Genomic DNA, 14,562 nt, shown 5'->3' with positions numbered 1-14,562 from the left:
CCTGCAGCATGGAGGTCGCCACCCCAGCTGTGACCCAGGGAGCTCACAGACACCCGCTGGCAGCACGGAGAAGATGCCACCCCAGCTGTGACCCAGGGAGCTCACAGACACCCGCCAGCAGCATGGAGGTCGCCACCCAGCTGTGACCCAGGGAGTTCACAGACACCCGCTGGCAGCATGGAGAAGATGCCACCCCAGCTGTGACCCAGGGAGCTCACAGACACCCGCTGGCAGCATGGAGAAGATGCCACCCCAGCTGTAACCCAGGGAGCTCACAGACACCCGCCAGCAGCATGGAGGTCGCCACCCAGCTGTGACCCAGGGAGCTCACAGACACCCGCCAGCAGCATGGAGGTCGCCACCCAGCTGTGACCCAGGGAGCTCACATACACCCACAGGCAGCATGGAGGTCGCCACCCAGCTGTGACCCGGTGCACAGGGCTCCCCGTAACATTCTTCCCCTACACACATTAGCGGATACTCCACACACAGCCACAGAGACGGCCACATTTCCCATCCTAACTGAGCCAAGCCTGCCAAGGCCAATGTGCAGGCTGCTTGGGACCTGATATGACTGCAGAGCCTGCCCGGGCCAGGGATCATCTAACCCAGTATTCATGGATGGCCCTGCTCATACAATGATGGACACTACTGTCCACACCCCTGTCATTTCAAGGACCAATCCACTGGTATTTATCAGAGGAGATAGTTTTCTTTTTTTGAGACAGAGTCTGGCTGTCACCCAGGCTGTGGTGCAGTGACGCAATCTCAGCTCGCTGCAACCTCAGCCTCCTGAGCAGCTGGGACTACAGGCACATGCCACCATGACCAACCAATTATTGTTTTTGGTAGAGACGGGGCTTTGCCATGTTGCCCAAGCTGGTCTCAAACTCCTGGGTTCAAGGGATTCGCCTGCTTCAGCATCCCAAAGTGCTGGGAGTGCAGGTGTGAGCCTCTGCACCTGGCCAGAGGAGACATTTGATCACATATCCACCTTTTAGAAAACCACATAAGCAGATAAGGGGATTACATTTCCAGACTATACCTACGTGGGGGAAGATTGTGTGGTTTTGCTTTGTTTCTCAGGAGAAGTGCACAGGTGCCACCTTGCCCTTACCTGTGCCAAGGTGGGTCCTGGTGCAGGCCGCCTTCTTCACCGAGACCCTCTGCTCCCTTCCTCCTCCGCTTCCTGCTGCTCTCGTGGTGGCCATCTGGAACATATGCCACTTGCTGGCCATTCACCTGTGGCCGTGTGCCATCTTCCTGCCATCTGACAGCAGGCAGCTGTGCCTGGTCCTCCCTCCCGTGCGTGGGGCTCCCAGGCTGTCTCTGTGTCTGCCCCTCCTGCAGGGTGGCAGCAGCTGTGTCCTCTGGGCGCTTCCTCTTCTTCCTCTTCCTCTTCCCGTGGGAGGACGCAGTGGCCTCCCTGATGTGCTGTGAGAGGCATGTCTCTGAGCCCGGCCTCTGGAACTCTCCCACGAGGGTCTTTTTCCTCTTCTCAGAGGAGCTCTGTGGGGGCTCGCTGGCCTCTGGCAGCTGGTGTGGAAGGGACACAAGGTCCCCATTGACCTGAGGCAGGGCCATCGAGATGGAGGAGCCGCTCTGTGGTTCTGATGTCCCTGGGGGTTTGGGGGTACTGGACAGCAATGTGGGGTGGGGGCTAAAGGAGGGGTGCAGGCGGCTGGATGATGGGGGAGCAGGTGACACAGCCCTGTGAGGACAGCCAGGAAAGAGGGAGAAGATGTTCTGAAAGATCCAACAAAGCTGTTCCTTCTGTCCACCCTCACTCCCCTCCCTTTCACCCAGAAACCTGTAAAGGCTTTTGCCCTATAGGTTTCAGATACACATTAAGTTACACATATGTTTGAAAGAAGGCTAACAATTAATTCAACACATCTATTTAAAAGCAAAGTTACCTAGGTGGTGGATGGCACTTCTGTAACAAACCTGCACATCCTGCACAGGTGCCCCAGATCTTAAAAAAAAAAAAAAAACCGGCCGGGCGTGGTGGCTCACGCTTGTAATCCCAGCAATTTGGGAGGCCAAGACGGGCAGATCACCAGGTCAGGAGTTCAAGACCAGCCTGACCAACATGGTAAAACCCCAACTCTTCTAAAAATACAAAAAATAGCTGGGTGTGGTGGCGCACGCCTGTAATTCCAGCTACTCGGGAGGCTGAGGCAGGAGAATCGCTTGAACCCAGGAGATGGAGGTTGCAGTGAGCCGAGATCATGTCACTGCACTCCAGCCTGGGTGACAGAGCCAGACTCCATCTCAAAAAAGGCAAAGTTAGTGAGAACTGTTGAATGCCTTGGTTTTTTGTCATCAAGCAGTTGAAGTACTTTAGAGAGCTCTAACGTTTTTAGTCTTTAATACAAACGTGTTAAGGGAGGCAGCGTTCATTAAACAATATGTGAGGACTTCTTTTCCTACCTCGGAAAGTCTCAAGGTGTCCCGAGGCAGGAAAAGAGCCTCATCAGGGAAGCAAGTGTTGGCCTAATGACGCTTCCACTACTGGAAGCTGGGACACAGATGCGCAGAGCAGTCATGAGCAAGGCGTGTCCGGGACAGGATCTGGCACCGAACCCAGTGAGGCTCTTGGGGCTCCCTCTTGCCCCGAGGAAAGTTAATCTCCCACTCTGAACCACCATGTTCTCATTCGTCAATGAGTTGTGACCACAAAGCCCACTGCCCAGGGCTCCTGAGGTACATGGGACCCCCACCGTCATCATCTAAACAAGGACAAACCGTAAAGACCATGCCATCTGCACAACATTTGATTACTCATAGTGTCTTCTGGAACCATTTCCAAAAATGCTTATAAAGCAAGAAACAAAAAACACCCAAAAACTTAAGGGCCTCCTGCGAACACAAATCTTACGCCAGGTATAGGGGAGAGGTGTGCTTGTGCGTGTGAGAGAGAGAGAGGGGAAGGCAGAGGCTGTGGGTGATGTGGTCATATCTCGCCCTCAGGCAGCACTGGAGGTTCATGCAACTAGAACCCAGTGACAAGGCCACCCTAGGCACTGCAGGCCACCTCAGGGCTCACCCCATCTTTCACTGCTTCCTTTCCTACCCCCACTGGCTCCTAGATAGCCATTTACCAGTGACTCTCAGCTTCCTGGCACTCAAGGCACCTCAGGGCACAGGCAGCCCCTGCAGACCAGGGCCTCCAGCAGACGGAAGAGGCTGCATCTTTGGCAGGGGTCTACAGAGGAACCTGAGCCCCAAAGCAGTGCTCAGCCACATGACACCAGCAGGCAAGACGCCCCAGAAAAAATGCCAGGGACTCTAAGCTCACTCAAGGCCTCTCGTGAAGGCCTTACCTTGCTCTTCTCTTCAACTGGGAAGGACTGTCATGGGGCTGGTAGGGCTACAGGGTCAGCCCCCAGCACACCATGTCACCACATGGATGTCACAGACAGACCACCAACAAAGACAGAACTAAGACATCAGGGCTGTGAAGGATGAACTGCCTTCACCACCTGAAGCTCCTTTACCACAGGGAAACACAGGAGAGGGGGACCTTGGTCAGTGACGCCCCCTGTACCTCTGGCTGCCCCAATACTCTGTCCATCCTGTGAGCCTGGCGATCCATCCAAGCACACACAACCACAGGGAGAGCCAGTCGGCGCCCAGACAGTCCCGCCCGAAGCTCACCTGGCTCTACCGACAGGCCAAGCGGAGGCAACGACGGGGTGAGAGGTTTTCATGGGGTGGGTGAGGTCGGAGGACGGTGAGGGGGGAGGCGGACGGAGGTCATTGCCGGTCGCCCTCCACAGGGTGCTGGCCTGCAGTTATTGACATAAATAAAAACTTGGTGGTCTAAAAAAGGTTTCCGTGAGTGAAGAGGGAAAACAAAAGTAACGAAAAATGAAAATAAAAACAAAAGAGCCCAGAAAGAAAGATGAGGGGACAGAAGACAAAAACAGGAGGTGAGGGGCAGGGGAATGGCGGAAGAAGAACCAGAAAGTATTTTTGGTTAGAAACAAAAAAAGGAAGAAAATTTAAACAAAGATCTCAGTGTAATAATCACATCCTTATGGCGTGGCTGCCTTCTGAGCTTCCCGCTGTAGAGGTGCCGCATACCCACTGGGGCTCTGGCTCCCTGCCCACCCCACCCCTGCTAGGGATGCGCCCTGGTGGGGCCTGCCCTCCCTTGGGTTCACTCAGGATCTTCTATCTACAGTGAAAACAGCAACTGCTACCTTGCCCAAACCTCCGTGAGCCACATGAGCGTCACCAGATCAGGGCTCCCTCAACACCCCACTGCCTGCACTCTGACAGCCCTTCTGTAACTGCAAACGGCTGGGAATGACTAAGACACTCTGTTCCTCTGACATGACGGAGGCCGAAGCCCCTGGCCAACATTCCCGCTCCCTCCAATCCACAACCAACCAACCAATTCTTCCAGCTCTCTGGATACACAGCAGTGGTGAGGCCCCCGCACACCCACCTTCTTGGCAGAAAGGGCCAGTTTTTTGGCTGGCGGAGGAGACATGGTGCTTAGTGGCTCGGCGGCAGCGCTGCTCAGGACAGGGGACTTCAGCTTCGCCGTCTTCGGGTCTGCTCCGCTGGGCGGCGTTTTGGAGTGACCAGCGGTGCAACAGTTTCTTTCCTGAGAATCGCTGAGACGGGCAGCTCCACTCCTGGGGGCCTGCGGGGCCTTGGAGGAGTCACTGCTGGCCGAGTGCTCTGGGCTGGAGCTGCTGGAGCCCCTCCTCTCGAGGCCAGCGCTCTCGTCGTTCCCCTTCAGCCCATGCCCGTTGGCAGTGGCTGCAGCCAGGAGCTTAGGTGAGGTAGAGAGGACGCCATCCCTGCTGTCCCAGGAGCCCTGCCTTTGGCTCCCAGATCTGCTGCTACTTGAGTTGCTGGTAGCGGGTGGCCCCTGAGCAGTTCTGGGGAACGGGGAGGAGTGCTGTGGAGGAGCTGGCTTTTTCACCTTCTTCCCAGGGTCATCTAGGAGGGTCGGCATGTGTGTGCGTGTCTGGGAGAGTTTGGGGGAAGGGGACCCTGAGGGCAGCTTTGGAGGAACATAGCCATTCTGGGACTTCAGGCCCACCATGGGGCCATTCCTGGAAACAGGCACCCCGATCTCGTCAGTGGTGTGCAGCTTCTTCATCGTCCCCGAGTCTTGTCGCTGAAGGAGAGAAAAGCAGAAAACACAACTGAGGAAGTCCCAGCTGGGTCACGCTTTCGCAAGGCCACAGCGTATCTGAGTAGCAGGCATGGCCTCTGATTGGCAAGTTCAAGATAAACTATTTATGTGGACACTTGGTAAAGACACTTTGGCTTCTCTGAACAATTCTGGCGTTTTGTGACACCCCAAAGAACTGGAACTACAGGCGTGCACCACCACACCCGGCTAATTTTTGTATTTTTGGCAGAGATGGGGTTTTGCCATGTTGGCCAGGCTCATCTCGAACTCCCGGCCTCAAGCAATGCACCTGCCTCAGCCTCCAGAAATGCTGGGATTACAGGTGTGAGCCACCACACCTGGCCTGAATATACATCTTTATGGCCATCTTTACTATGAAACCAGTACATTTTCATCAAGATTTGAGAAAGAGAAATAAGTACAAAGGAAAACAATTCAGCAAAGTTAAAGTTCTACCGCCTAAACACAGCCATGCATCCACGCACCTGTGCTTTCTTCTGGTTGTTTCTTCCGAACAGCTCTGGCCTGCAGAGCTGCATCCCAGTTTTATCTCTTTTTTGTTGTTGTTGTTGTTGTTGTTTTTTTGAGACGGAGTTTCGCTCTTGCTACCCAGGCTGGAGTGCAATGGCGCGATCTTGGCTCACCGCAACCTCCGCCTCCTGGGTTCAGGCAATTCTCCTGCCTCAGCCTCCCGAGTAGCCGGGACTACAGGCACATGCCACCATGCCCAGCTAATTGTTTGTATTTTTAGTAGAGACGAAGTTTCACCGTGTTGACCAGGATGGTCTCGATCTCTTCACCTCGTGATCCACCCGCCTCGGCCTCCCAAAGTGCTGGGATTACAGGCTTGAGCCACCGCGCCCGGCCCCCAGTTTTATCTTAATGCTATTATTGCAAGCATTTTTACAGGCGGTAACTCTCAATAAATGTCTTTAAGACAGGGTCTTGCTCTGTCGCCCAGGCTGCAGCCTCAACCCTCTGGACTCAAGAGATCCTCCCACGTCAGCTGCCCAAGTAGATGTGCCTATGGGAGTAGGCCACCACACCGGAATACTTTTTATTTATTTGTAGAGATGGGAGTCTTGCTACGTTGCCCCGGCTGGCGCCCTTGAACTCCTGAGCCCAAGCAATCCTCCCACCCTGGCCTCTCAAAGTGCTGGGGTTACAGCCCTGAGCAACTGCACCCTGACTGTCAGCCTGTCTTTCATGTTTTAGTGGCAACCATCTCACTGTATGGTTAATTTATATAAACTATGGTATCCAACTGTTGAAATGAACAACACAGTACAGTGTATGTGTGTCTGTTATCCTTCAGAGCACGTATTACAACTGCATGGAAGTAACTTGTTATTCTCTGCTGAATGCCCGCTTCCCCTGCTTGACCACGAGGCTGTACCTGTGACACTCCTGTTCCCGCTGCAGCCCTCACCGGCAACTCAAGGGTCTGGTATGCAGTCAGTGCTTAAAAAATTTTTTTTTGAGCTTTTCCTGTGCTTAGTACGCCATGTTAATTTTCTGGAAATGGAATTACGAGGCCATGAATATTTTCATGAAGCCTGATGCGTACAGCCAAACTGCATTTACTATACTCCAGCAACATATATTTTCAAAACATTTGCTGACCTGACACGCGCTTTGGCTGTGACCACTTTAACATTCGTATTCCTCGCACATGCACCAGCGTGATCGTCATTTAAATGAGTTCCTGTGTTTACAAATGCTAACCTTTTGTTCAAAATATTTAAAAGGTGTTATTGTTTCATTTGTGTTTGTAATAATTTATGTACAAAACTGTAAATCTTATTCAATTTATAGTTTTTCTATATTTTCTCCCTCAGTTTTAAGCATATAAAGTCTTCTTCCCTCTCCCAAAGGTTTAATAAGAATATACTTCTATTTTCTTCTGAGTTTTGTTTTGTTCGTTATATTCTTTGTTAATGTCTTCTAAAAGGAATTCATCTTTCCATGGCAATGCAAAGCCTTTTCACTGGCTGAACATTTCCCTACAAACCAGGACTTGCACCATGTCATTGTAAAATGACTCTTGTTCAATTGCAGTGTATTTGGAAAATGACATTTGTCATGAAAATGCTAATGGTCAGGGAGTAGCATTGCAGATGCACCTGACACAGGGACTCTCTGAAGCAGACCTTCCACCTCGGGCATCACTCTGCCTGTGGAGTTCCTGTGACAAATGAGGTTTCCTTTGCACTTTGTTTTTTTTGAGACAGGGTGTCTTTCTGTTGTCCAGGCTGAAGTGCAGTGGCACAACGAAGGCTCACTGCGGCCTTGGCCTCCTGTGCTTAAGCAATCCTCCTGCCTCAACCTCCCAAGCAGCTGGGACTACAGATATGCACCAATACACCTGGCTAATGTTTGCACTTTTCTTGGAGATGGGGGTCTTTCTATGTTGCCCAGACTGCTTCCTTTTTTTTTTGAGACGGAGTCCCGCTCTGTCACCCAGGCTGGAGTGCAGTGGCATGATGTCAGTGGCATGATGTCAACCTCCACCTCTCGGGTTCAAGTGATTCTCCTACCTCAGCCTCTTGAGTAGCTGGGATTACAGGCATGTGCCACCATGCCTAGCTAATTTGTGCATTATTAGTAGGGATAGGGTCTCACCATGTTGGCCAACCTGGTCTTGAACTCCTGACCTCAAATGATCCACCTGCCTTGGTCTCCCAAAGTGCTGAGATTCCAGGTGTGAGTCACAGTGCCTGGCCCCCCTTTTCTTTTTTTTGAGACAAGGTCTCACTGTCACCTTGCCTGCAGTTCACCGGTGTGATCTTGGCTCACTGCCTAGAGCCTCAAACTCCCATGCTCAAGTGATCCTCCCATATCAGCTTACTGAATATTCTCTGTGAAGATGGGGATCTATGTTGTCCAGGCTGCTTTTTAAATCTGTTTTGAGACAGGGTCTCTTTCTGTTGCCCAGGCTGGTGTGGAATGGTGTGACTCATTGCAGCCTTAATCTCTGGCTCAAGTGATCCTCCCCGCTCATCCTCCTGAGTGGCTGGGACTATAAAGCACATGCCACCACACCTGGCTAACGTTTGTATTTTTAGTAGAGACAGGGTTTTGCCAGGTTGCCCAGGTTGGTCTCGAACTTCTGGGATCAAATGATCTTCCCACACAGGCCTCCCAAAGTGTTGGAATGAAAGACATGAGTCACAGCACCTGCCCCAGGCTGCTTCCTAACTTCCTAGTCTGGGCTGCAGTGACCACCAACTTTGCGGTTAGATTGTGTATTTCACAGCTACTTCAATTCTAATGCTTCTAATTTCAGCTTCTGTTTTCTTTAATGTGCCGGGAAATACAGATTTACGTAAATGACCAAGACCTCTGCAGACTGTGAAAGGCCCTGACTGCCTGTGTGTGGGTTCAACTCTTCATTTTAAAGGGAGAAGAAGATGATCCATCAAAAACAGTCATCCAGGCCAGGAACAGCGGCTCACGCCTATAATCCCAGCTACTTGGGAGGCTGAGGCATGAGAATCACTTGAACCCGTGAGATGGCGGCTACAGAGTGGCAGAGGCTTCAGTGAACTGAGATGGGGCCACTGCATTCCAGCCTGGGCGACAGACAGAGCAAGACTCTGTCTCAAAAAAAAAAAAAATAAACAAACATTGAGGGAGGGTACACCCCACTTCAAATGATCACTGTGTTCTAATGAGGAGACTGTTCATTAATCCACTAATGAAACTGAATTCTTAACTGTTCTAGCAGAAAATTTCAAATACACACAAAGGTAACTTTGAGGGTAATTCCTAATGGTTAACATGTAACCACATAACCTTTATCATCCTCTATGTGTGTGTATATATGCATGACTATGTATGCATGCACATACACATATTTCCATTTCTGAACCATTTGAGTAAATTGGAAACATAATGTTCTTTTATCCCTAAATACGTCCATGTATATTTCCAAAGAACAAAGACATTCTCTTCTATAATCACAGCAGAATTACCCAAATCAGGACATTAACATTGGTACAAACTACTCACATTTTCTCTGTTAAAATTTGAGGGTATTTTTCCCACATGCTTAAGGTGAAGGGTTTGCTTGGTACCCATAATCCTAGCACTTTGGGAGGCCACAGCGGGAGAAGCACTTGGGCTTAGGAGTTTGAGACGCGCCAGGACAACACCGTGAGACCCTGTCTCTACATAAAGTTTAAAAATTAGCTGGGTGTGGTGGTGCACTGATAGGGAGGCTGAGGTAGGAGGGTGGCTTGAATCCAGGAGTTCAAGGCTGCCCTGAACCATGACTGTGCCACTGCACTCCAGCCTGGGTAACAGAGTGAGACTCTGTCTCCCAAAATAAAGTTTGCTTGACATTATACAGGAAACAAATGGAGCACACCAGAATGTTTGCTTGGCACATCTGTCACAGCACTTGCAAATCTGTTCTCATGAGTAGAACCGATCTGTGAATGACAGCTGTAATTTGCTGGGATTTCCTCATTCACGTCTCCTCTTTCTCTAAACCCAATGTCAGCTGATGACCAAGTTAAGAAATAACATCAACTAATATAGTACGAACTGCCTGAAAACTCCTTCTGCTGTGGCCAACGTCCTGGGCACGAGGAGGTCTGTGGGGGCCCCACGACCAGCCACCGTGGCCGCCATCATTTTCATAAATACCTTTCCAGTCAGCGGGGAGCAAACAAGCCCATTGCCAATGTTCTTCTTGGAGTGATCTGGAGCCACACTCGGGCGGCTGGGAAGGGAGGAAGAGCCTGTCTTGGAGATGGGGCCCTCAGGACTTTTCTTAGAGCCTGGAATTCTGTCAAAGGAAGAAAACAAGTTTGGAATTTTCTTACTAAGATAAGACGGCATGAAAGAAATGGAGAGAATCAGAGCAAGTTAAGGTCAAGGTCTTAATATTATTTTAAAAGGTAGGGTAAAGGCAGAAACAGCCTGAGGAAACCCCGCCTGTCCTAACCGCTTCTTGAATCTCCCTTTGCCTTTCAACCACTAGGAGGCTATGAGATCAGCCCTAGATATCTGCTGAATATAAGCAAAGCAAGGGCAAACTGGAATCAGAATTCCTCCAAGATTAAAGCTCAATGCACCAGAAAGCAGGCGAGACATGTCAAACACCTCAGCCACACTCAGCAGAGATGTATAAAGCAGTGAAAATGCCTCAGCTGCCACGGTCTCCAACCTCCAGGTCAGTGATAACAGCCAGCTCCAGGAGAAGTCCCTCCAGAGGAGCTCTGCAGCAGCCCCACAAACATGTCCTTCCCTGCCTACCCCTACGGAGCGGCTTCCCCACAGAGGAAGGGCACCGGCTGGCCACCAACCAGGGGGCAGTGCCTCTAATTTGGGGCAATACTATAAATGGTGACTTTCCCATTTACATTCAAGATAGTATCAATGTGAGGGCAGATGGAATCCTGTCCTGACCTTCCTGAGGCTCTGGCTTTTACTAAAAAGGGTCCTTCCCCATGGATGGTCTCCATGACACATGACGAACCCCTCCAGTGGAATTACGAATTACCTTCAAACAAAAAAAGGTTAGGGAGGCCCATCGGTGTAAGAAAGAACAGAGGGAGTGGGCTCATCTGGGGGGGAGGGGAGAGGCGCGTGAGTTTATTACCGCAGATAGAACAGCACGTAGGCCTGCTGGTTCAGAACCACCTTGACGTTGCTGGAATGCACCAAGGAATCGTTCATCTGGTACCACTGTCCGTTGCTTGCCTGAAGCAGCCAAGGATGTTGCAGAAAACAAAACAACCAACAAGCATCCCATTATCCTCACTTTTAGAAAGGGAACTGAAGATCTATTAGTTGCTACATATCCAGATGCTATTAATAATCAGCCAGTAACAATTTCCTATTAAAATGTGTAATATTTTTTCTTTTTTTAAAAAGATGAGGTTTCACCATATTGGTCAGGCTAGTCTCGAACTCCTGACCTCAGGTGATCCGCCCACCTCAGCCTCCCAAAGTGCTGGGATTACAGGCGTGAGCCACTGCGCCCGGCCAAATGTATAATATTTTCATAACTCTGAATGTGACCCCAAAATGTGCTTTGAGTCCCAGTTCCTTCCTAGTGCCCTGACAGACAGGAACTGTCCCTTCTGAAGGACATTTAGGCAGTCTAATCACCATGGCCATCTCCCTCCTACATTCGGCTTTCACCAAGACTTCGCCAGGGTTCTAAGGATGGGCATCAGAAGCAGCCCCTCTTCTGTGTCTCACTGCGAGTCTAAGAACGCTGCAGGTTCTTGTGCAACAGTTTTGTCAAGGCATCTTCACTCCATGCACAGAGGCAACAATTAGAACTCGAATCCAATCACAAAACAGCACTACTTTTCACAAATCAGTGTTCTGCAGAGGCCACATCTGGATGTGCACAGGTGTTGAGACCTCGCCCAGGAGGCTGCCGCACTGACACAACCCTCTCACCTTCACGTAGCAGTAATAGTGCCCGGCATGGCAGCTGTAGCCCGAGTGCACCAGGACAGCATAGAGTCCATACATGACAGGATCACCATTATTCTGGGACATATATGGACGTATGTTGAGGAATTCTGGATAGCCGACATCCTGTTTGAAAAATCAAGGAAAAGTCAAATAACATTCACTTTGAGAGTAAAGATCAATTTGCCCTTTCCACCTACAACCATACAAAATGCCTGACACGGCTGGACTTCAACAATCTGGGGGCCAGGTGCGGTGGCTCATGCCTGAAATCCCAGCACTTTGGGAAGCAGAGGCAGGCGGATCATTTGAGCCCAGGAGTTCGAGACCAGCCTGGCCAATATAGCAAAACTCCACTTCTACTAAAAATACAAAAAATTAGCTGGGCATGGTGATGCACTGCCTGTAATCCCAGCTACTCAGGAGGCTGAGGACCAAGAATCACTTGAATCCGGGAGGCGGAGGTTGCAGTGAGCCGAGATTGAGCCACTGCACTCAGCCTGGACAATGATGTGAGACTCTGTCCCAAAATTGTCCCCCGCCCCCCACCCCACCAAAAACAACGAGGTGGCGCGACTGGGTGTGCGGCAACACTGCAGGAGCTCCCCCCAGCAATGATGAAACCCAAGATGCCAAGAAGTGAGTCTTCTCCAGCCTGTGGCGCCTACGGGGAAACTTGACCGTCCCATTAAGCGATTTAGGATCTGTTCTTGTCTTTGTTAAGTATCTACATTAATTCTCTCACCACCGGGTTCCCAATGATAAAATGAGAAGAGTAATTCATGTTCTTTCCCTCCGCTCTATAGGAACATTGTTGGTGGGAGAAAAGGGACAGAATGCTGGGTTTTAGATCTTCAGAAATAAAAGTGCTGAATTGATACAGCCAACTGCTACAGCAAGTTAGACTTTTAATGAACTGGATCAGAAGAAAGGTCATGCCAAAACGTGTTCCAAAAACTGACAATTTTTCATAGAAAAAAATATATACATGCATATATACATACATGCACACACACACAGTCTTAGCAGTAAGAGCGGCCGGCATGGCAGCTGTAGGATGAGTGCACCAGGACAGCACAGAGCCCACACGTGACAGGACTGCCATTATTCTGGGTGATATACAGACATGTGTTTAGGAATTCCGAAAAACGTATACGTAACTTTTTTTTTTTTTAAGAAACAGTCTCACTCTGTCGCCCAGGCTAGAGTGCAGTGGCATGATCATAGCTCAGTGTAACACCAAACTCCTGCACTCAGGCAATCCTCCTGTCTCTAACTCCCAAGTAGCTGGGACTACAGGCGCATGCCACTATGACTGCCTAATTTAAAATAGTTTTTTAAGGGCCGGACGCGGTGGCTCAAGCCTGTAATCCCAGCACTTTGGGAGGCCGAGGCGGGTGGATCACGAGGTCAAGAGATCGAGACCATCCTGGTCAACATTGTGAAACCCCGTCTCTACTAAAAATACAAAACATTAGCTGGGCATGGTGGTGCGTGCCTGTAATCCCAGCTACTCAGGAGGCTGAGGCAGGAGAATTGCCTGAACCCAGGAGGCGGAGGTTGCGGTGAGCCAAGATCACGCCATTGCACTCCAGCCTGGGTAACATGAGTGAAACTCCGTCTCAAAAAAAAAAAAAAAAAAAAAAAATAGTTCTTTAGGCTGGGCATGATGGCTCACACCTATAACCCCAGCACTTTGGGAGGCCGAGGTGTGTGGATCACTTGAGGTTACGAGATCAAGACCAGCCTGGCCAACATGGTGAAACCCCCCATCTCTATACGTAGCTCGGCATGGTGGCACATGCTTGTGGCCCTAGCTACTTGGGAGGCTGAAGCAGAAGAATCGCTTAACTTGGGAGGTGGATGTTACAGTGAGCCAAGATGGCGCCACTGCACTCCAGCCTGGGTGACAAAGCGAGACTCCATCTCATTTAAAAAAACAAAAAAACCCCCCCACACAAAATTTTTTTGTAGAGACATGGTCTCACTGTGTTGCCCAGGCTGGTCTAAAACTCCCAGTCTCAAGCAATCCTCCCACCTCACCCTCCCTAACTGCTGAGACTAGAGGTCTGAGTAACTGCGCCCAGCCTAAATCATTTCTTTTCAACTGAATTGTGGGCTTTGTGGAAAGGTATAGATCTCTGGTGTACAGATCAAAGAGTTTTGACAAGTATGTTCTGACAGACATGAAGAACATCAACTAGAAAATGCCCGCGTCCCAGTCCCTGCGCCATCTCAAATATCCACTATTCTGATTTCTGTCACCATTGATTCTGCCTGTTCTTGAACTTCACATACCATCAGTCACATGCCACATAACCACGTTTTAATCAACAGACCACATCTACAACAGTGGTCCCATAAGATTACAATACATTTCGCTGTCCCTTCTCTGTGTTTACATACACGAATACTTCCCATTGTGTCACACTGCCTACAGTATTCAGGACATAACAGGCTGTGCAGGTTTGTGACCTAGGAGCAATGGGCTATCCCACACAGCGGAGGAGTACAGCAGGCTCTATCATCTACATCTGTGTAAGCACACTCTATGATCTTCACACAGTGATGGACTTGACTGCTGACACATTTCTTAAGACGTGCCCTTGTGGTTACACGACACGTTACTCTACAACACAAACGATCTGCAAACACATTTGGGAAACGCTGATCTAAGCAGGACTCCTACCACCACCAGCGAGGAAAACGAGGCTCAGCCAAGGGTGTCATTCCAAACCACACAACCAGGTTCTCAGAACACAACTCTAGACTTTTATGAAATACAGATATCTGCTGGGCGCAGTGGCTCAGGCCTGTAATCCCAGTACTTTGGAAGGCTGAGGCAGGTGGATCACCTGAGCTCAGGATTTCGAGACCAGCCTGGCAAACATGGCAAAACCCTGTTTCTACTAAAAATACAAAAAATAGGCCAGGCGTTGTGGCGGACGCCTTTATCTGAGCTACTCCGG

General features: G+C 50.1%; 1 protein-coding gene across 6 annotated transcripts in view; it reads right to left on the bottom strand.

Moving 5' to 3' along the window:
• USP36 (ubiquitin specific peptidase 36) overlaps positions 1–14,562 on the bottom strand; it is a 55,160-nt gene that overhangs the window by 12,823 nt on the left and 27,775 nt on the right. For all 6 annotated transcript variants that reach the window (XM_037737216.1, XM_037737212.1, XM_037737214.1 and 3 more), the window contains 6 exons: positions 11,579–11,719; positions 10,767–10,867; positions 9,809–9,950; positions 4,457–5,140; positions 3,661–3,791; positions 1,118–1,711 (listed from right to left, as the gene is read on the bottom strand). In XM_037737216.1, coding sequence (XP_037593144.1) covers positions 1,118–1,711; positions 3,661–3,791; positions 4,457–5,140; positions 9,809–9,950; positions 10,767–10,867; positions 11,579–11,719 — 1,793 coding nt within the window. The remainder of the gene's footprint in view (positions 1–1,117; positions 1,712–3,660; positions 3,792–4,456; positions 5,141–9,808; positions 9,951–10,766; positions 10,868–11,578; positions 11,720–14,562) is intronic.

The sequence above is a fragment of the Cebus imitator genome, unplaced genomic scaffold (assembly GCF_001604975.1).
Source record: "Cebus imitator isolate Cc_AM_T3 unplaced genomic scaffold, Cebus_imitator-1.0 Scaffold36, whole genome shotgun sequence".
Taxonomy (NCBI): domain Eukaryota; kingdom Metazoa; phylum Chordata; class Mammalia; order Primates; family Cebidae; genus Cebus; species Cebus imitator.
The sequence above is the reverse complement of the archived record's forward strand: the minus strand, read 5'-3'. Positions and strand labels throughout refer to the sequence as shown.